We start from the raw sequence: 20,308 nt of genomic DNA on the forward strand, positions 1-20,308 counted from the left end.
ATTATTATTATTATTATTATTATTATTATTATTATTATTATTATTATTATGCATTTTGGTTGGCCTAATAAAGGTGTCACTGTCTTGTGGATTTTGGATGTTATTGTACTTTGCTGCATGGCTAACACAACTACCCCTGAATATGTTTCCATAGTTATGTTTCATTTTGGCCAGATCCAGCATCTTTAAGAATGGTTGCAGCTGGCAAACTGGCTTTGACAGTGCAAAAGCAGCTTTGGCCACTGTAGAAGTCTGGGCTCCAGGTTCAAGCTGATTCTAGGATTACACTGAAATTGTGAGTGTGCATGTTCAGGGGAGATGTAATCTCATCCAATACACACTGAACCTCCTTTTTCTGATTTACTTTTCGACTGACCAAGAGCACTTCTGTCTTGTCTAGATTAAGTTTCAATTTATTCACCCTCATCTAGTCCATAGAATCATAAAATCATAGAGTTGGAAGAAACTGCAAGGGCCATCCAGTCCAACCCCCTGCCATGCAGGAAATCTAAATCAAAGCATCCCCGACAGATGGCCACCCAGCCTCTCCTTAAAGACCTCCAAAAAAGAGACTCCACTACACTCTAATGTTGAGGTGGAATCTCTTTTCCTGGAGCTTGCATCCATTGCTCCGGGTCCTAGTCTCTGGAGCAACAGAAAACAAACTGGCTCCCTCCTCAATATGACATCTCTTCAAGTATTTAAACAGGGCTATCATATCACCTCTTAAACTTCTCTTCTCCAGGCTAACCATCCCCAGCTCCCTAAGTCATTCATCATAGGACATGGTTTCCAGACCCTTCACCATTTTGGTCACCCTCCTTTGGACACACTCCAGTTTCTCAATGTCTTTTTTGAATTGTGCTGCCCAGAACTGGACACAGTATTCCAGGTGGGGCCTGACCAGAGCAGAATAGACTGATGCCAAGTGCCAGTTTAGAACTGAGGCAGCTTCCTTGAATTGAGGTGGATTGGACTGAGATATATCAGGTGCCAAAGTAGTTATGAAGTTGTCAGGGGAGTGGAAGAGGGAGAAACTGTCGCCTCTTTCTGATTTTCTGCCAGTACATGCCACAGCATCTCTGGGTAAGGGGACACCTCCAGGCCCCCAGCCATTGATCGGCTGTGGTGTTGTGTCCAGGTGCGTTCTGGGTGTTGTTGCATATCTGGGAAAGAAGCCTCCTCCTTCTACTTTTTTTCAGCTGCAGGAGGTATAGGATATTTTTCCACAACATCTCAAGAAATACCTAAAAAGACATAATTAGGAATTATGCCTGCACATGTCACCAAGAGAAGCCTTGTCATAATTAGCTAGAGAGCGCAATTATCAAAGGTATATAAAAAATAGATGACTTCATATGTAATGAGATGATGGAGCTAGAACAGACTTGGGAGGAAAAATGTAAGTAGAATAATACTAGATTAGTTGAGGGGAGATGTAAATCTGAATTCATGGTGGAAAATACTGGATGTGCCATAATAATTTACCATCCTGGTCTCAGAGGGATAGGAAAAGCAGGCACAGCTTCACCATGCTTAGCCCCAGAGGCAGATTACAGGCCCTCCCTCCATTCCAATTGCACCATACTGGCTTTGGAGGGAGAGAAGAAGCAGTATGTGCTGGAGTTGAGCCCCTTCCCCACTGCCATTCCCTTCTCTTTTTTTATCATCTCTTTTCCCCTATATTGAGAGAAAGGTGGGATATAAGATGATGATGATGATGATGATGATGATGATGATGATGATGATGATGATGATGATGATGATGATAATAATAATAATAATAGTCAAATTAACAATCTGTAAGGTGCTCTGAGAGCCTCTGTGGCTAAGTGCGGGATATAAATACTCTAAATAAGAAAATTTCTACAGTGTTCCCTGTAGCTTACAAATGGTGTCAGAGAAGTAAGAGCCAGAGAGGTTTGATTTTAGTGATTTGTTTGTTGGGCAGAAATGATTAGATTAATATAATGTTCACGTATAATAAAAAACCCAGACCCCCCCCCCCCCAGCAATTCTAAAACAATTTTATGCTGTATGTTAAGAACTGAACATATTTTATTGGCTAAATTCTGGTACACTCCACAAATACCATTTGCAGACCTATAGAACTGAAAGATATGCTCCTATATGTTTATAAGTAAAATATCCAGTTATAAGGCTTCCACATGTGGTCCGATGTTTTTTAAAAACTGATTTTTATTAATTATTGGAGTACAATCTGATCAGATGAAGAGAAGACTTTAGATACATTGTTTTTGAAATCAATAAAAGTGTCCATACAGTTTTTGGGGAATGCTGATGGGATTAGATCGCAACGTGAAAGTCTCTCTCCCCTGCAGAGTGATGGCAGGCTGGGTAACAGTTGGGCCAGGCAGACCTATGAAGGAGCCCTCTCTCATTCTTTCTATCCTATATTTCAGGATGTATTGAACAGATATGACACAACTCAGATAATTTCTGGTAACCTCGACGTTCATTTATCCCCTGCATGTGGAAGTTATCTAGGGCAACATGTCCGTATATTGGGTAACCAGCTGCATGGGCTTTCATGGCCAGTGACCTTCCTGCCACAGCTAAATAGTGTTTTCTACGGTGTGCAGGCAGAGTGTAGCCATGTCCCATTGCCCCAAGTGGATCCATTACACTCCAACTGATGGGTTGACCATCAGGATCCAGGATGCAGGCACTGAAGAAATACTGAACCATGTTGGCCAGGAACCTACGGCTTTGTTCATTGCCCCCATACGGCCAGGTTTCATTCAGCAATTGAACATGGGAGGCATTCAGGGTGGAAAGTGTGAAGCCAGGATCTAGCCTGGAAGAAAAGGAACATAAGAATTCAGCCAAAGTGATAGCTAGATATTTAAATGCAAAGACTGGGATACTAGCTCAATCTAAAGGTCTATCTAGTTCCATTATCCATCAGTCATGAGTTGGGCACCATGAACTATTCTGTCTCTGTAGAAGTTGGTTGCACCATCATAGCACCAGAACTATTCTGTCTCTGTAGAAGTTGGTTGTTATGGTGTGAAACATAGCCATTAAGAGATAATCTTTTTTCAAAAGCCATTAATGCTGATAGCCAAACCTTCATAACATAAGAATTACTGTCCTGTGAGCAGGGCATGGAGCTGAGGGAATACAAGTGTCATGTCACAGGTCAGCCCTAATGAATATTTCTTTCCATCTATAGACTTTTCCACAGGTGAAACCTTGATGAAATGCTCCCCACAAAATCAGGCAGCTTCTGCCTTCCCTCTCCTTCCGTTTTGATACCTGGTGCCTGTTTTCCTGTGTCAAACTCCTGCTGCGCATGGGAGCAACTCCTGCCTTCTCTTACTTGCCTACTTCCCATCCCATGCCTAGAAGTGGCAACACTCAGCTAGGTGGGAGGACTCTTGGTACTTCCTGTCTGGGGGGTTCCCCCCATTATTTTCTTGTCTCTGTTGATGGGATGGAGAAGAGATTGTTATTTATTGTTTGTTTTCTCACTCATTACTTGTGACTCAGCACTCCCAAAAGATGACCATCCAATCTTTGTTTGCAAACCTTCAAAGAAGAAGATTTTAGGCCAGGCCAGTGGGGTGGCATAGTGTTGTCCTAGGTGTGTGTACAACAATGCACCTTTATACCAGATTTACCCCGTGTGTGTGGTTGTTATCTGGGGCCAGCCCAGTTCATAAGACTCTGGACTGGCCCCCGAGTTTTAAATTGTGAGTTTTAAATCAAGTATCTCCTCACATGTGTACAAAGCTTTGGCATAATACTATTGTTCCTCCATTCTTGTTTGGTCTATATCTTTGGAAGAGATTATCTTCCTCCATTAATACTTTCCAGTCATAAGAATCATCCCACCAGGCTTTAGTGATGCCTATGAAATCATATTTACCAGGCTGGGTTAAGTGTTCTAGTTCACTGTTCACTGTGTTTATTTCCCATGCTCTGCACATTGGCCTATAGGACCATGGGTCATTGTTTCCAGCTGCTTCTTTCATGTTGTTTTTTCTGCCCCTTGGTGGATTCTTATACTATTATCCTAATTTCTCTTGTATCATTAACAATATTGTCTCTTGTGATTGTAGTCTCCCTGCCCTTGGGAATAATATCTCATCTCCCCACACAACACAGTTTAAAGCACTCTGTTCAGATCTGCAAAACTCCCAGAAAATACATTCTTAATAATAGCTGCGTGGTACAATCCATCTCTTGCCAGAGGTCCTTTTTCATGAAAGCAAAGACTATTGTTCAAGAAGACAAACCTTTTCCAACAGTACCACAAGAAAAAATAGGTGTCTACTTCTAGTATTCTTTTGTCTCTTCCTGGGTCATGTCATTTGTCAGGGAGAGGGATGAAATAACAACTTGTCCCACAAGGTCCTTCAGTTTCCTGACTGTTACTAGTCCCTTGCAATATACTGAAGGATATATCTTGCAGTTCATTTGTTACCACATGGATGTAAAGGAAAGAATAATGACTGGTAGGTTTGGTGAGTTTTGTCAGCTTCTCTATTACACCATGGATCTTTACCTTGGGACTCAGTGCACATCCTGAAACATTCTCTCACCACTGCCTCTGTTCCACTCAGTGCCTCTGTTCCACTCAGTAGGGAATCACCTACCACCAACACACATCTCTGAGAATGGACAGAAGCCCTTTCATCCACAGAACCCTCCAATGTAACCTCTATGCTGTCTCAGGACAAAAACTGTTGTTCATGTTCTGTTGGCTTAACATCACTAATAAAGGGCAGAACTTGGAACTGACTGTGTAACTTCAGACACACAACATAATTCTGCTTCTCTGTGTCACATTCTTCCAAGTTCATGCCTCTTGTGTTTGGGAATTGTCTTCTACCTAAAGTATGTTGCTCCTCCGGAGAATCTGCTCTGTTCTGTCCAAAAAGGCCTCATCCTCCCTGATATGTTGAAGTGTGCATACACAGTCCTCAAGCTGTTTGCTTTCTCTTCCATCAGAGTAACCAGCTTGTACTTGCTGCATATATAGCTCCCCACATCTTCAGGCAAGAAAACAAACATAGCACAGAGGTTTTTGGGCACTGCAGCAGCTCCCTCTCCATCCATGTTGAGATGTTCTATGCAAGCAATGTCAGAGAATGCTGGGCCTTCCACTCAAACCCCTTCACAAGACACCCACTAAAAATGCCTGTTGCCTTTCTCCTGTTAGTTGAGCTCTTGCTCCTGTGTTATCTCAAGAACCACCAACTGTGCAGTTCCTTTTGTGCAGAAGGTAAGGACACCTGGTCATCATCAGAATGCAGGGAAGGTAATAGGAGGGGGAGAGGAAGCCAGTGCTATTAATGTAGACAACTGAAATAGCAGTTTGTACAAAGGACATTAAAGAAAGAAGTAAAAGCATGCAATCAATCTTTTTTCCCCCATAATAGATCAGGCCTATTCTGAACACAATAAATGGAGCAACCAAAAAGTTCCAAAACCACATCTTCTTCTCAGGGTACATAGCATTATTATTTTTAAATGGGAAAGAACTAACAAACAAGGTTAAACAAAGATAATTTTTAAAAGGTAAAGCATGTTGAGCGATCCTACTATTTTTCATAATACATAATGTTTTGCAACTGTCATTATGCAACATTAAAGGTCTATTTGCACACAGAAAATTACATTATATGAGCGGTGGCTTTTTAGCATGCATGTGAGAAAGAGATTATGGAGTTTGTCACATGAAGTTTATCCCGTACAGAAATGGGACTTAAATCAGGAAAATCCTACAAAAGTAGGATCTTTTTCAGACAACATCGGGTGGCATCCCTCACAGAAAATGGACAAATCCCACAAAAGCGGGACCATTTTGAGACAATGTCGGGAGCACTGAGCATTAATCCTACATTAATCTACACTGAAAGTGGACAAAATTAGCTGCTTTTTACTTTTAATATTTTCCCGAAAGTAAAAAGCAGCCGATTTTGTCCACTTTCTATGTGGGTTAATGTCGGATTAATGGTCAATGCCTCCGATGTGTCTGAAAATAATCCCACTTTTGTGGGATTTTTCCGGGATTTAAATCCTGTTTCTGCACGGAATTTCTGACCTTAGCCTCCAGTGTGATAAACTCCTATATTTCAAATTTATGACCTGAGACAAAAAAAAAGTTATGCTTGAGCCGTGTTCATAACTATGGGATGATGGGCCAAAAAGCATATATGTCAATGAAATATCAGCACACAGGCAAGCAAGATTTTCCAAGTGTGAGCACCCCAGGTTGCTCAGTGTCTCAAAAGCATTGAAAGAGAAACCCTCAGTTTTTGTGTAGCAGGATGGATACTCACTGGTGTACTGCTAATTTATTTGGATTGGGATGAAGATAGGTAATGTAGAACGTTGCTGACAATTGCACCTTCTTGATGGCAGCAGCATTTTGGGAAACTTGATATACTCCATCTTGGTTCCCTAGTGAATCATACAATAGTTAGTCAGCAAGCACAAAGTGTGTGGATACTAGAGTGTAGATAGAATTCTATTAAATACAGTACTCATATTGAAATGATGCTCCTCTGCAGCTCATGTGAGGAGCAAAATACAAGAATTACAGCTATGTGGCAGCGGGAGATCCCATGCAGGAGTAATGCAATGTTTGGGTGCTTTAAAATATGGAAGGTTTATCTTGTTCTATCTGCACATACTATATTTATAGGTAGACTGAGAATGGTAATCTATTTTAATGGATTCCAAAGAATTTCTTATGTATGAACGGTGTATTATGTAGTTAATTATGCATGAATGGCGTGCCATTGACTATTCTGAAATATTGCTCAAATTCCTGCTTTTTTGGTTGCCTTCTACTACAAGAATAGTCTTTTCTTTTCTTTTTAAGTCCAAAAGTCCCACTATGGACCTCAATGCATGAGGCATTCCATAAAAAAGAAAATTTACTAAATTCTATAAAATATTAATGTCATTTGAAAACGAAGAAGAAACAGCAAAAAATAACATGGTAATATGGGCCCACAATATTGACTAAAATTTGGACTCAAAACATCAAATTCTTTGGAAGTAATGATTTAAAGGAGAACTTTTATAAAGTCTTATTTAGATGGCCTTTGATACCTTGGAAAGTGGCAGAGATGTACAGAAATATGAAAAATAATTGCTGGAAATATGGAGGGGAAAATGCGACATATTGTCATATGTGGTGGCAATATGTCAAAGTGAAGGAATACTGGAAAATGATATACAAGATTAAAGAAATATTACAAATAGATATTCCACGAATCCCAGAACTATTTCTACTTAACATTTTAGACAAAGTGGATAGGCAAGAAGAGAAGAAATATGGGAAAGTGTTACTATACATGGTGACAGTGACAGGGATCATCTATGCCAGAAAATGGAAGAGTAAGGAGATACCTTCAATAGAAGAATGGAATATGAAGATGGTGGATATGTATGAGAGGGATAAGCTAACAACCCTCTTAGGAAACAGGACAACTAGAAATTTTTATGAGAACTGGGACAGTATTGGCGCTCTTTGGGAATAAATGAAAGGAAATGGGGAAAATGAAATGGGAAGAAAAGGGAAAAGGGAAGACAAATAAAAACGAGATTAGGACCCATTACTCATAATTAACAAAGGGTGGTAACTAGTAATGAGATAAGAAATTAGACTTATCAGGAAAGATAAAATATCACCTCATTAAAGTGGAATAAAGAAGTTACAATTGATGTTAGGTGACTAAATATGTTGGTGGGACAGTCTGGTGTGAATCAGTAGATGCTGATATTGTAATGTATGTAATGTAAAGTTATCGTGTTCTGTGATAGTTCTGAGAGTATTGTTTATTGTACTATTGTAATATTTTATGGAAGAGAAAATTTGTGTTTTTTAAAAAAATTGTATGCATGCTCTAGAAATGTGACCTGCTAATTAATGACATTATTCCTACGTAGAGATAGGATGCTTTGTGATTATCATCTGGAAACATGTATATACCTAGAAGTTGGCCCTTTTCCTTTGTATCAGTCTTTTGAATCAGCCTAGCTTGGCATCCCTCCCCACCAAAAAGTCCCAATGAGACAGCGAGTCCAAATAGAGGTCACAACCTTCTGGGGAGAAGTGAACTCCATCACCTCTTGACAAGTGTGTATTCAAATCAATGGGAATTAGATTCTAACTAAATCTAAGGAAGACCTGTTTGGCAGCAGAGCAGATGGGCTTTGTCATAGATGCTTTAAATGTGGATTCCTGCATTGGCCAGGAGGTGGACTAGATTATTGTTGGAACTCTTTACAACTCTGTCATTGTATAATTCTATGAAACCATTTGTTATTTCTTCTCCTTCCAATGTTACTGCCAGGAAGTGTTAGAGGCACTTAGGGATTATCTTCCTGCAGTTAAAAAACAAAACAAAACTTGATACTGAACTTCAAGAAACAAAATCCGCTGGAATGATCTGTTGAAGTAAATGTGCATGAAACAGAAAAGAAAATATTTTGATTGACAAGCGACAGGTATTCTCTGTGACAACCACAGACTGCTGAGTCATGAACACATGGCATGAGACAAAGTTACAGTAAGCTTGTATCATGCTGTGTGGCACAGGGTAATGACTCAGAACTACCCTCCTATATAAGTGGACCAAGAGACTGGTCAATGTGGGTTAGTTGGGTGAGGTGCATTGGTTTGGAGCAGTTTTAGTAGCTGGTTGGAAGTTGTTGGGAGTCAGTGTGTGGAAAAGATCCACTCCTTTTTGGGCCAGGAAAGAGGTGCCTTTCATGGTCCTGACACAGCCTGAAGCCAGCTTCATGATGCTCTGGCAGCGTGTGGTGTGTAAACACCATACTGCTGCACCGTCTTGAAGCCATCCATGCCTGGGTGGCTGCTCAACTTCCAAGAGGCTTCAAGGAGGCTTGTGGGTGTGTGCCATATAAATGCTGCACTCCAAAGCTGCCCAGGCAGTGGCTTTAAAGGGCCATCTGTTCCAGCCCAAAGTCTTCTTAACTCTTCCCTCAGAAGGAAAGAACTGACAATTACCTTGGATACGGAAAGTTTGAGCCCAGTTGATAACATCTGTGTCTAGTATCACTGACCGATACACATCAAAATCATGGTAAAATGCTGTATACACATTGGCATACAAATCTGAGTTATCTAAGGCAACCTGAAAAAGAGAGACATGGATCTCCTCAGTAATTTGTTTAATAATATAACTTGCCTGCTTTTCTCCAGGTTAGTTATTTCTAACATGAGCCCATATTCTACTTCACCTACTTAGTTTTAAATGTGTAACTAAGGAGATTACCACACACAGCTTTTAAACCATGATCTCACTCAAAAGGAAGCGACTTGGTGATTCTGGTTACATGATGCCACCCCCCCCCCCCCCACCCATTCCTTTTCATTCTTGGGGCAACTCATGAATGAACAGGCAATTGCAAAATGCCGCAGGTGTGAAACATCATTCTTGGTGCACTTGCGCAATTGCCAGTCACATGGTGTCACTGTCCCTCCTGCTTTCCCTCCTCCTCCTCACTAGTCTTTTTATTATTTTTTCCTGTTTTTCTCACAATTCCAGAGCTCAATTTAAGTTTTAAAATTGAACACGATGAAGGCAGCTGTCCCAGTGATGCAAATGAGAAGAGGTGGCCGCCTGCAAAGTGGTACATGCCCATTTTAATTTAATTGTGTGACTGCACCAAGAAAGAGGCTGGTGTGATAACAAGGATGGTGGTGGTGATTATGATGATGATGACTTATTTCTCACCTGTCTTCAAGGCCTGAGGTGGGATACAACATATTAAAACACAATTACAAATACTTCAACCCACATTTAAAATGCTACTACAAAATTATTAAAATACACTCATAAGAGTTCATATCCAAATTAAAAATTATCATTAAAAGTTGACTGGATATGCCTGCTGGAAGAAACTTTGAGGTTGTTTTAAATGCGGTCAATGTTTTCATAGGTTGTATATTTTCCCAAATTGTACAGAAGAAGGCGATACTGTAGGTAACCTGGATACAAATCATGTATGACTTTAAAGGTAATAACCAATACTTTGTACTTTGCATTAAAACTTACTGTCAGCCTGTGGGGTGCTTTTAAGATTGTGTAATGTGATCACTCCTAGATCTACCTGTAATCAATCTGGCTGCCATATTCTGGTACAAAGGTAGCACAATGTAGAGTTCATTGCAGAAGTCCAGCCTTGAGATTACTAGCATGTACACTACCATCTTTAGGTCATTTGATTCTAGACTTTAGGAAAGCGGATTTCAGTAAATTTAGAGAAGTATTGAGGGTGATCCCGTGGTCAGAAATACTAAAAGAGAAGGGAGTTGAGGACGGATGGGAGTTTCTCAAAAGGGAGATATTGAAGGCACAATTTAAAACAGTTCCAGTGAGAAAGAAAAATGGGAGATGTCTCAAGAAACCAGGATGGATGACTAAGGAACTTTCAACTGAGCTAAGTTTTAAACCGAACATGTATAAGAAATGGAAAAGGGGGGAAATCACCAAAAAATAAAAAATCAAAGAAATAGCAGGCATGTGTAGGGGTAAAGTCAGAAAAGGTAAAGTGCAGAATGAACTCAGGCTTGCTAGAGAGGTTAAGAACAACAAAAAGGGCTTTTTTGGATGTGTCCACAGCAAAAAGAAGAAGAAGGAAATGGGAGGGCCACTGCGTGGAGAAGATGGCAAAATGGTAACAGGAGACAGAGAAAAGGCAGAATTGCTCAACACTTTCTTTGCCTCAGTCTTCTCAGAAAAGGAAAAGGGTGCTCAACCTGAGGATAATGGAGCAGAGGACAGAATAGGGGAAGTTCAGAACAGAATAAATAAAGAGATAGTACAGGAATATCTTGTTAATCTAAATGAATGTAAGTCTCCAGGACCAGATGAACTACATCCAAGGGTATTAAAAGAACTGAAAAATGTAATATCGGAGCCATTGGCAATAATCTTTGAAAACTCCTGGAGAACAGGAGAAGTCCCAGCGAGGGGGGGGGGGAAAAGTTGTCCCCCCCTTAAAAAAAGGGGGGGGGGGGAGAGGATCCCAACAATTATTGTCCAGTTAGTTTGACATCAATACCAGGAAAGATTCTAGAGCAGATAATTAAACAGAGACTCTGTGAACATCTAGAAGGCAATGCCACAATCACAAAAAGCCAACATGGATTTCAGAGAAAGAAGTCATGCTAGACGAATCTGATATCTTTCTTTGATAAAATTACTAGCTTGGTAGATGAAGGGAATGCTTAGGATATAGTAAGGCCTTTCAGTAAGGCCTTTGACAAGGTTTCCCATGACATTCTTGCAAACAATCTTGTGAAATGTGGGCTAGACAATGTAACTGTTACATGGATTTGTAATTGGTTGACTGGCTGAACCCAAAGGGTGCTCAACAATGGCTCTTTTTCATCCTGGAGAGAAGTGACCAGTGGAGTCCCACAGGGCTCTGTCCTGGGCCCAGTACTGTTCAACATCTTTATCAATGACTTGGAGGAAAAAATTGGGAGAATACTTATCAAATTTGCAGATGACACCAAATTAAGAGGAATAGCTAATATCCCAGAGGACAGGATCAAAATTCAAAACAACCTGAATAGACTAGAAAGCTGAGCCAAAGTTAACAAAGTGAAATTCAACATGGAGAAATGTAAGGTACTGCACTTAGGGTGGAAAAATGAAATGCACAAATATAGGATGGAGGACACCTGGCTGAACAAGACTACATATGAAAGGCATCTGAGAGTCCAAGTAGACCACAAGTTGAACATGAGTCAACAGTGTGATGCGGCAGCTAAAAAGGTCAGTGCAATTTTAGGCTGGATCAATAAAAGTATAGTGTCTAGATCAAGAGAAGTAATAGTGCCACTATATTCTGCTTTGGTCAGGCCCCACCTGGAATATTGTGTCCAGTCTGGGCACCACAATTCAAAAAGGACATTGAGAAACTGGAGTGTGTCCAAAGGAGGGCGACTAAAATGGTGAAAGGTCTGGAAACCATGCCCTATAAGGAATGGCTTAGGGAGCTGGGGATGTTTAGCCTGGAGAAGAGAAGGTTAAGAGGTGATATGATAGCCCTTTTTAAATACTTGAAGGGATGTCATATTGAGGAGGGAGTAAGCTTGTTTTCTGCTGCTCCAGAGAACAGGACCCGGAGCAAAGGATGCAAGCTGCAGGAAAAGAGATTCCACCTCAGCATTAGGAGGAACTTCCCTGACAGTAAGGGCTATTTGACAGTGGAACACACTCCCTCGGAGTGAGGTGGAGTCTCCTTCTTTGGAGGTCTTTAAGCAGAGGCTGGATGGCCATCTGTCAGGTATTCTTTGACTGAGATTTCCTGTATGGCAGGGGGTTGGACTGGATGGCCCTTGTGATCTCTTCCAACTCTACAAATCTATGATTTTATTATTCTACCATGCACAGTAGTGGCTTTCCCCTTGCATTTTTATTTTTCCCCATATTTAATAAATATAACTCTGGATTTAAAGATTAATCTAATTGATAAGTATTTGTTCTCCACACAATCAGCAGGCAGACCAGCAGGCAGTAGTTAGAGAAGAGAGGGATGATAGATATAGCTCCAACTTCTTTTCTCTGGGGAGTAATGATGGTGATAATCTCCTAAGTAATAGCAATAGCAATAGCAAGTACATTTCTACACCACTTATCAGTGCGCTTAAGCACTCCCTAAGCAGTTTACAACATGTAAGCTAACTGCCCCCAACAAGCTGGGTACTCATTTTAGCAACCTACAGAAGGATGAAAGGCTGAGTCAACCCTGGAGCCCCTGGCTGGGATTGAACTAACAGCCTTGTGGCTGTGAATTGTAATATTGCCTGGCCTACCACTTTTCCCCAAACCTCTTTTACCAGGTAGCAGCTGCACCTAGGGAATGAAAGTCTGTTCTACTGGTGATCAGGACACTGCAGGATGACATCTTTGTCCATCCTATCTGCGAGTGTGGCTGTGACACGGAGTTATGACAGGGTGGCCTGCGTCTGATTGTCACAGCCTCACTTGCTGGTGAGAAGGGGTAGAAATGTAATCTTGCTGTGGTCCGATTACTAGCAGAACTGCAGCCCGGTACAGATCACCCAAAAAGGGTGGTCTGCCGGCGCCTAGTTTTCCGCCAGGGGGAAAACGCAGTGGAAAACCGCACAGCTTCCCGCCAGCGGAGAAAGAACCCACAAAAAGCAGGTTCTTTTTGTGCCACGCTTGTGATGCCCGCGTGTGCCAATGGCGCACTTGTAACATCACAAATGCAGTGCGATGTGCGGATGCTATGCATCCATCACGTCATAATGGTGGCGCCTGTGTAGACAGGGCACCGTCATTTTGCCACCGCCAGTACGTACTAGGGTTAGGGAGCATGTGCATGGTATGCACTCCCCAACCCTACTGACGACAACACCACGCCACATTTTGCCCATCTGTACCGGGCCTGCATTTCTTGATAAAGCTGCTGCTTGGTAAAATAGGTTATGTGTGTATGTTTATGATTGTTGCAATAGTGCAAAGATCATGACTATGCAACATTAAAAAATATAGAACAGTTATGGATCCATAATTCTAGGTTACAAATTTCTAACTTCAATACAGAATGCCAACCATGGTTCCTAGTAGACTTCTGCATTTTAAGAATGACCTAGCAGTGTACAAAGAATGAAGGTACCCTCCCCAATTCCTTAAGTTGAGATGAATGAGAATAGCTTTGCCTGTTCAGCATCTTCATGTTCACAAGGTGGGCCCCTAGAAACAAAGCCAGAACCCCTTAGTACTTCTACCTACACCTGGTACAGAGAAGGGCATCAGCAAGGTACAAACAGATCAGGAGAGCATTTCTTGCATCACTGTATATATTGTGTGTTCTGTAACATTCCCCAAGGGTTTTACCTCTCTGCGTGGTCGGGTGAGGACAGCTTTGAATTTTGGCCATGAATCCACGATTACCTCATACCCTGCTGGATTTCCACGGTTTATGTTCATTACTGTACCATGGACCTGTCAAGAGTCAGATGTCAGAACTATTATTGCACTGGTATCACTAGGGTTGTTGTCACCCAGTGTGGGTGCCTGGAGAGAGCTGCTGAAGAGCAATGACAACCTGCCTCATCCTCTCCCCCTCCCTCCCTCTCCCCTCCTTTCTTTCTGTTGCCTCAGTTATTTCCCTCGCCCCCGCAGGGCATCTCACTGCCCATCACGCAGCCAGACCTAAAAAGGTGGTAGTGGCAGTGGGCCACCCTGTGCTCCCTCCCCTCCTGCTGTGTTTGCTCACCAGGCTGCCTAGCCGTCATCTGCCCAAACCTGGAAAGGGCTGCTGGAGGAGGCATGTGGCTAGGCAAATGAGGCAGTGGGAGGGGAAGGAAGGGGCTCACGCTGTGCCTCCTTCTCTGTTTCCTTGGCTCCCCCAAATGAGAGAGTCATGGCAGTGGAGAAGACAGGGTGGGCACCGGAAGTGGCATCACACATTACCACTCTACGGCAGGAGGAGGGCCCAGCCAGGTGTCACTTCCCCTCTGAGGCGTCACCCAGTGCAGTCCGCATTCCCCTCAACCCCTAGTGATGCCCCTGTGTAATTGAAGAAGGGTAGAATTACTAGAGTGAGCTCTTATTCAAATTATGTCCTGTTGTATTCCCCCCCCCCCCAAAGTGACTGCATCTTCCTCACTGCCAGGTGATGAACAAAGTGTGAGGATTTACAAGCCTGTTTCATAGGACTTTTTCACACGTGGACCTATGTGCTTCCATCCCAAAAATGGTTAAAGTGCTGGCATCCCATAAAAGCAAGCCCATTTCCTAATGGTTATCACACACAGAGCACATTACTTAAGGCCCAATACAAATTTGGCTTTTAAAAGGAGACAAAAAAATCCCCATTGCTAGTGTTGAAATATTTTTTCTGTGCATGCTCCAAACTGTCATTTCCACAAGTACACACACATGCTCCAGAGAGGGGGGAAACCAGGGGGGAATCCTCTTTACCCCAGAAGCTGTGTCAGAGGGAGGCAGAATGAGGATTCCCTTTGCAAACTCCGTAAAACCATAAAGACACACACACAAGAGGGGGGGGGGGCTGGGTCCATAAGCCTGCCTGATTCCACAGAGGGCTGACACTCCCAAATGCTCTCCTTTTCCAGAACATGTTCTCCATTTCTCCCTCCTATCTAGGAGGAATCCCAAAACGTCCTTTCTCTGCCTTCTCCCACCAGCTGTTTCCTAATTAGAGCCTGCAGGAGGAAGGAGAAACAGCTGGGCGAGAGAAAAAGGGGAGTGTGTGTGTATCCCCTTAAGAAGAGAGCTTTCTCCCTGCAGCAAGGTACCTTGGGAAATCTGGAAACAGGAGCCATCCAGAGGCTTGTTTTCCACACAGCTGCCATTACACGAAGGGAGTGAATTTGCAAGCATGGACATGCAAATACAGTAGTTTTGTGAATTTGCTCATTTCTTGATTCACCTCACATTATCCCTGGATTCTGTCCTGATTGCATGCAACATCATGTGGAAAGGCAGCTGCAAAGTTGTCCCTAATGCCCTGGATGACCCTGCATTGCCCCCACTTTAACCTTCCAATTTTCCCCATGTGAAAAAGTCCATACATATTCCCTCAACAACACTAGATTTGCCACCCACTGCACTATCAATAGAGAGCTGCATCTAGTCTCTGCAATTTGCTGCTGTTTAGCTGCTAATGCAGATGGTATGTCTCACAATTACCACAAGTGCTTGAGGGAGGCACTTCCTCAGCATCTCCTCTAGCATCCACAGTTTGGAAGGACAGGAGAGAATCAACATCACTTGGGATGAAGAAGCCTAAAGGCAGGTCTCAGAAGAAACGGAGTGGATGACAAACACCTAAAGAAAGGAGATAATAATTCTGTAATCCCCAGGTTGAGATGCTTTATATAGCATCTACTAAAGAGGTTTGGTATATGATGGTTTAGCTCCTGTACTTCCAAGAGCTGTGGCATCACTAGGGTTGGTGTAACCCACTGGGGTAACTCATGAACATCCCCCAAAGTGGAGGGCACCCACTGTAGGAATTGGGAAGGTCACAGGCACACACACAGTGCCACACAAACCCTCTGCCACCAATGCTTGGTTTTTCTATGTGCAAGATCACATACCGGGCCTTAGAGAAGCCTCCCTGCAAAAAATAACAACTAAACCCTCCCATTCCACAATCTTGCTTGGGTGCTCCTATTCACTGGGTGCTGCCCTTGAGGATAGTTGGCCAACATAGCAGGTGAGGAAGACGAGTGCATTGGATCCTCTTCCTCCTCCTCCTGAGCAAGAGCAGTCACAGTGGGACAAAAGTGGCAGAGGGCAGCACAGAGGCATCTCAGCTTTGGTGGCTCCAGTGACCAAGATGAGATCTTCTTGGGGTGCCAGGCATGCTGCTGTCACTGTCACCTCCCCAGGCAGTCATGTCACCTTTTCTGATGGTATCAACCAGTGCAATGCGCATCCCCCCCCCCCCACACACACCCCTATTGATGCCACTGACCAAGAGGAGCAAATAAGACCTCCTTCCCCTTCCTTTCCAGCTTAATGCTCAAGAGTGGTAACAACATGCCCACATAAATCAATGCAGCTCTGACACACTGTCGACTACTCACCAATAGTGGACAAGATTTTCTTGCTAAAAGGAATCTTTTAGGAATAAAAAGCTGAGGCAGTCTTTCCTCTGCACCTTTGCCTGATCCAGCCGGGTGTCTAGGCAAGACTGCATTGTTTTAAAACAGGTACCAGGAGTCTAGGTCAGAGGGAGGAACACTTGTGTAAATGTATAGTAGAATGAATAAAAAATTAACAGACTTTGCCCCCTCAGATTGTAGCCATGGATTTTGGTGGATGGGATCCATACAGCACAGTATAATTGATTGAGTCCCTAAATATAGGTGAAATGGCTCAACTTGTAATGGATGGGAGGAAGATACCTATTTAATGGGAAGTTCTTGTTGTCTACAGTTTCTCCCACCAAGTGCTGCTGATGGAGATAATGGACAAATTTAGGGTTTGGTGAGGAGGAAGCCTGAGGATGCCTGAGTGCTACTGGGGAATTGTGCTTCAAAGAGTTGTAACAGCAACTTACTCATAGGACTTCATCCCACGGGGGAAATCAATTATTCCGTGAAAATCATGCAATCACAATTAGCATTTTCACATGATGTCACGATTAAATTGCTATTATCTCAGGAATAAACAGGCTATAAACAGCTAGAAATCACTCACGGGGAAATCCCGTGAATCATTTGTTGCTGTTTATTGCCTGCTTATTGTCTGTTTATTCCTGGGATAATGGCAATTTAATCTCGACGTGTGTGAAAATGTTAATTGTATTTGTATTTCATGGGATAATTGTTGTTTAAATTCTCTTGTTTCCCCTGATAAAGTCCATAGCGTCATTAGTCCTGCAAAATCCTTATCTAAATAAAGATTGCTTAATTGCAAGAATGAAATTCTACATTATGGAACTGAAGAATCCAGCTTTGTACATCAGCATGAACTGACATTTACATTCATACATAACTTCTAGCACTGGTTGCTACTCAGAACTTTGCTGTCCAAGTGGTTGTAGAAGGCACTGAACCATGTCTTGGCTACCATCTCCAGGGAGAAGTTCAAATACATGATTGATTTACTTCAAATCAAATACATGATTTACTTACCTCTGGTTAGAGATGCAAAAATTTGTCCTTCCCATTTCTGAGTAGGCTGAGTAATGTAAGTACCCTTTCGTGACTGCTGGAAAAATCCTGATGAAAACTACACCCTGTTTCCTTTGTAGATGGCATGAATTTCTGGTAGGAGAAATTGTGTAAAATCAGAGAAGATATCTGGAAAAGAAGTGCTGTTTATATTGCTTAGGTGGAAAGTTTACTTCAGATATATTGGGGAAACTTTCAGACTCTGATAGAAAGTGACAAAGCAAGAGAGCAGAAAGGGATCGTCTGTCTCTCCACCACCACTACCAGCACCCCACTAAATCTCACACAAGAAAAGAAGGAGTATTATTGTCAGAGAAACACATATGAAAGGGAGATTTGGAAACTGGTGAGGTGTGGGTCCCATGATTTCTCTGCTCTCAAATGTGATGGGATAGTCATTCAATGCCAAGGCAGTTAGGGACTGTACAGACAGCTCCTAAGGGGCGGTACAACACCGCCCTTTGCTAGCCAGATCAGGCTTGCGGCAATTGCACACTGCAGCCCCAATCTGGCCTTTCCACGGCACAAAAAGGAGTTGCAAAAAGTGGCTTCTTTTTACGCTACAGAAAGGGTGCCATAGCCACCACACTGCAGCTTTTCGGGGTTCGTTTGGCACAGCATGTGTACACCCTGCACCAAAGGAGTGCCGTGACACCTCCTGCTATGGTTGGGGCATGCAGTGTCTTACCGGCATGGGGACGGAGTAGGGATGCACAGGATGCAGCCGCCATGCCCCCACTCTGCCCCAATGTCGATGTTTATCACCAGCCTGTACAGTGATAGACTGGCAACTGTCACCCAGAGGACATTTTTGTCGGCCACCCCTAATTATAGAATGACCTGCAGAGAGAGATTTGACAGCTCAACATGTATTAAACAGTGTTAAAGACCTATCTCTTCCAGCAGGCCCACCCAGTTGGTTTTAAACTATGAATTTTAAATTGGTGTATACATCTGACATTCCTGATAAGAAATCTGTACTTAGGATAAGAGGCTACTGTTAGAATAGAATTCAGAGAAACAAAATGGTTCCCAATTGGCAAAGGAGTCAGGCAAAGATGCATTTTATCATCCCACTTGTTCAACTTATAAGCAGAAGATATCATATGAGGAGCAGACTTAAACTCAGAAGGAGGAGTGAAGATAGGAGGAAGGTATATCAACAATCTTAGATAAGCAAATGACAGCATAATACTAGCCGAAATCATTATAAACTTGGAGCAATTACTAAGGATGGTCAAATATGAAAATGCAAAGGCAGGCTTAATGCTGCATATAAAGAAAAAAAAAGGCCATTGAAAAAATATATAAATTCAACCTAGACAATGAAGAAACTGAAATATTTAAAGAGATCCTTCCTAGAGTCAAATATTGGTTGGAATGGTGACTCACAAAGCTCCCCAAAGCTGGTCTGCCAAGATGTCCATGGCCAAGAAATGCCTAAACATTCATGTTTAATGAACACTTTTTAAATGGTCTCCCATGCTACCACCACAGAAGCATGACGATATCATGTGGGAGGCACCACTTAAGGCATTATTATCCTGGTGCTGTTGTGCTTTACTGGCTTCATGTGATAAGCCTCTTAGAAAAAATTGGACACATCATAGATTTCTGCATGCAAATGCCTCCTAAAATGGAAGCCTATGGCCCTGGATAGATGGGTGGTGAAATGCCACCTATTTTTGCTACGCATCGTTGCCACGGCAACCAAATGGAATGGCAATGCTGCGCAGCAAAAAGGGAGCCGCCTAGAGCTGCTCCTTTTTTGTGCCGTTGTTAGGAAGGATCGAATTAGGGAAATTTAATTAGCTCAAAATTACGAGAGGCGTGTCCTAACAATGCACGCAGCCGGATCGTGTCCCTGTGTGTATACCAGAGGTCATCTAGCCCAACCCCAAGAAACAGAGACTCCAATGCCAATGAGTTGCAAACATTTATTAAAGCCACACAACCAAAAGGGATCACACACGCACACACACATTCAATGCTAAAGCAAGGGAGGAGAAGAGGTTGGGGGTAAAGGAGAAAGGATAGAGGCATCGTTGAAATAATTACCTTAGGAGTCTTCTCCAAGCGACGGATGTGAGGGATGTTGGAAGGTGAACACGGCCGCAGGGAACGGGGAAAGCAAGCGGCGACCACGGTGGCTAGGAGCTAAGTTCCAGCGGGCTAAGCTAACAAGAGGCCCGAAAGAGACAGTGGGCTTTGGCTTGCCCAAGTGATTTCAGTGGGGCGCAATGCCCAAGAGAGCTCTGGAGCAGTTGCTCGACAGAGTTTAAGGTTTGGAACTTCAGCTCACAAGTCCAAAGAAGGCTGGAATCTAGGTCTTATTTATACTGCGAAACATATCCTCAGGCTATAGCTACCTGTGGAACAAAGGTCTTGATGGCTATCTATTGACTAAGTCTAAAGTTAAACAATGGATACACAAAAAGGGTCTGCCACTTCTTTGGGAGAAGACCACTATCTAGATGGCTGAATACTTAATGCCATCAATAGGTGAGGCAAACTTCTTTTGTCCTCATTCTTTCAGGTTGCCGGCGAAACTGGAAGGGCAACTCCCAGAACTGGTTTTAAAAGGTTTAAATCTACCTCTTGCTTATAGCC

The 20,308-nt window shown here is 42.7% G+C and overlaps 1 protein-coding gene across 5 annotated transcripts; it reads right to left on the minus strand.

The window, feature by feature from the left end:
• Positions 1–2,168: 2,168 nt before the first annotated feature.
• Positions 2,169–19,975, minus strand: LOC121918325 (glycine N-acyltransferase-like protein 3). Of its 5 annotated transcripts, XM_042444392.1 has the most exons (8): positions 19,757–19,975; positions 17,660–17,791; positions 16,607–16,743; positions 15,705–15,842; positions 13,884–13,991; positions 9,014–9,140; positions 6,312–6,432; positions 2,169–2,818 (listed from the first exon to the last, which is right to left on the minus strand). In XM_042444392.1, the coding sequence occupies exons 4-8, from the start codon at positions 15,780–15,782 to the stop codon at positions 2,413–2,415; spliced, it is 840 nt and encodes a 279-aa protein (XP_042300326.1). In that variant the 5' UTR covers positions 15,783–15,842; positions 16,607–16,743; positions 17,660–17,791; positions 19,757–19,975; the 3' UTR covers positions 2,169–2,412. The 5 variants fall into 5 exon arrangements, with proteins under 5 accessions (XP_042300326.1, XP_042300338.1, XP_042300345.1 ...); XM_042444404.1 differs by lacking the exon at positions 16,607–16,743; XM_042444411.1 differs by lacking the exon at positions 15,705–15,842.
• Between the last annotated feature and the right edge of the window lie 333 nt (positions 19,976–20,308).

Source organism: Sceloporus undulatus, chromosome 1 (genome assembly GCF_019175285.1).
Source record: "Sceloporus undulatus isolate JIND9_A2432 ecotype Alabama chromosome 1, SceUnd_v1.1, whole genome shotgun sequence".
NCBI lineage: Eukaryota > Metazoa > Chordata > Lepidosauria > Squamata > Phrynosomatidae > Sceloporus > Sceloporus undulatus.

What these genes read in the sequence shown, in the direction of transcription:
- LOC121918325 (XM_042444404.1), bottom strand. Translation starts at nt 15,782, where the DNA reads ATGTTGATTCTCTCCTGTCCTTCCAAACTGTGGATGCTAGAGGAGATG. An exon ending in TCAAACTTTCCGTATCCAAG is followed by an intron (nt 6,433 to 9,013) that starts GTAATTGTCAGT and finishes ATGATTCACTAG; the next exon opens with GGAACCAAGATGGAGTATAT. An exon ending in AATAAATTAGCAGTACACCA is followed by an intron (nt 2,819 to 6,311) that starts GTGAGTATCCAT and finishes CTTTTCTTCCAG; the next exon opens with GCTAGATCCTGGCTTCACAC.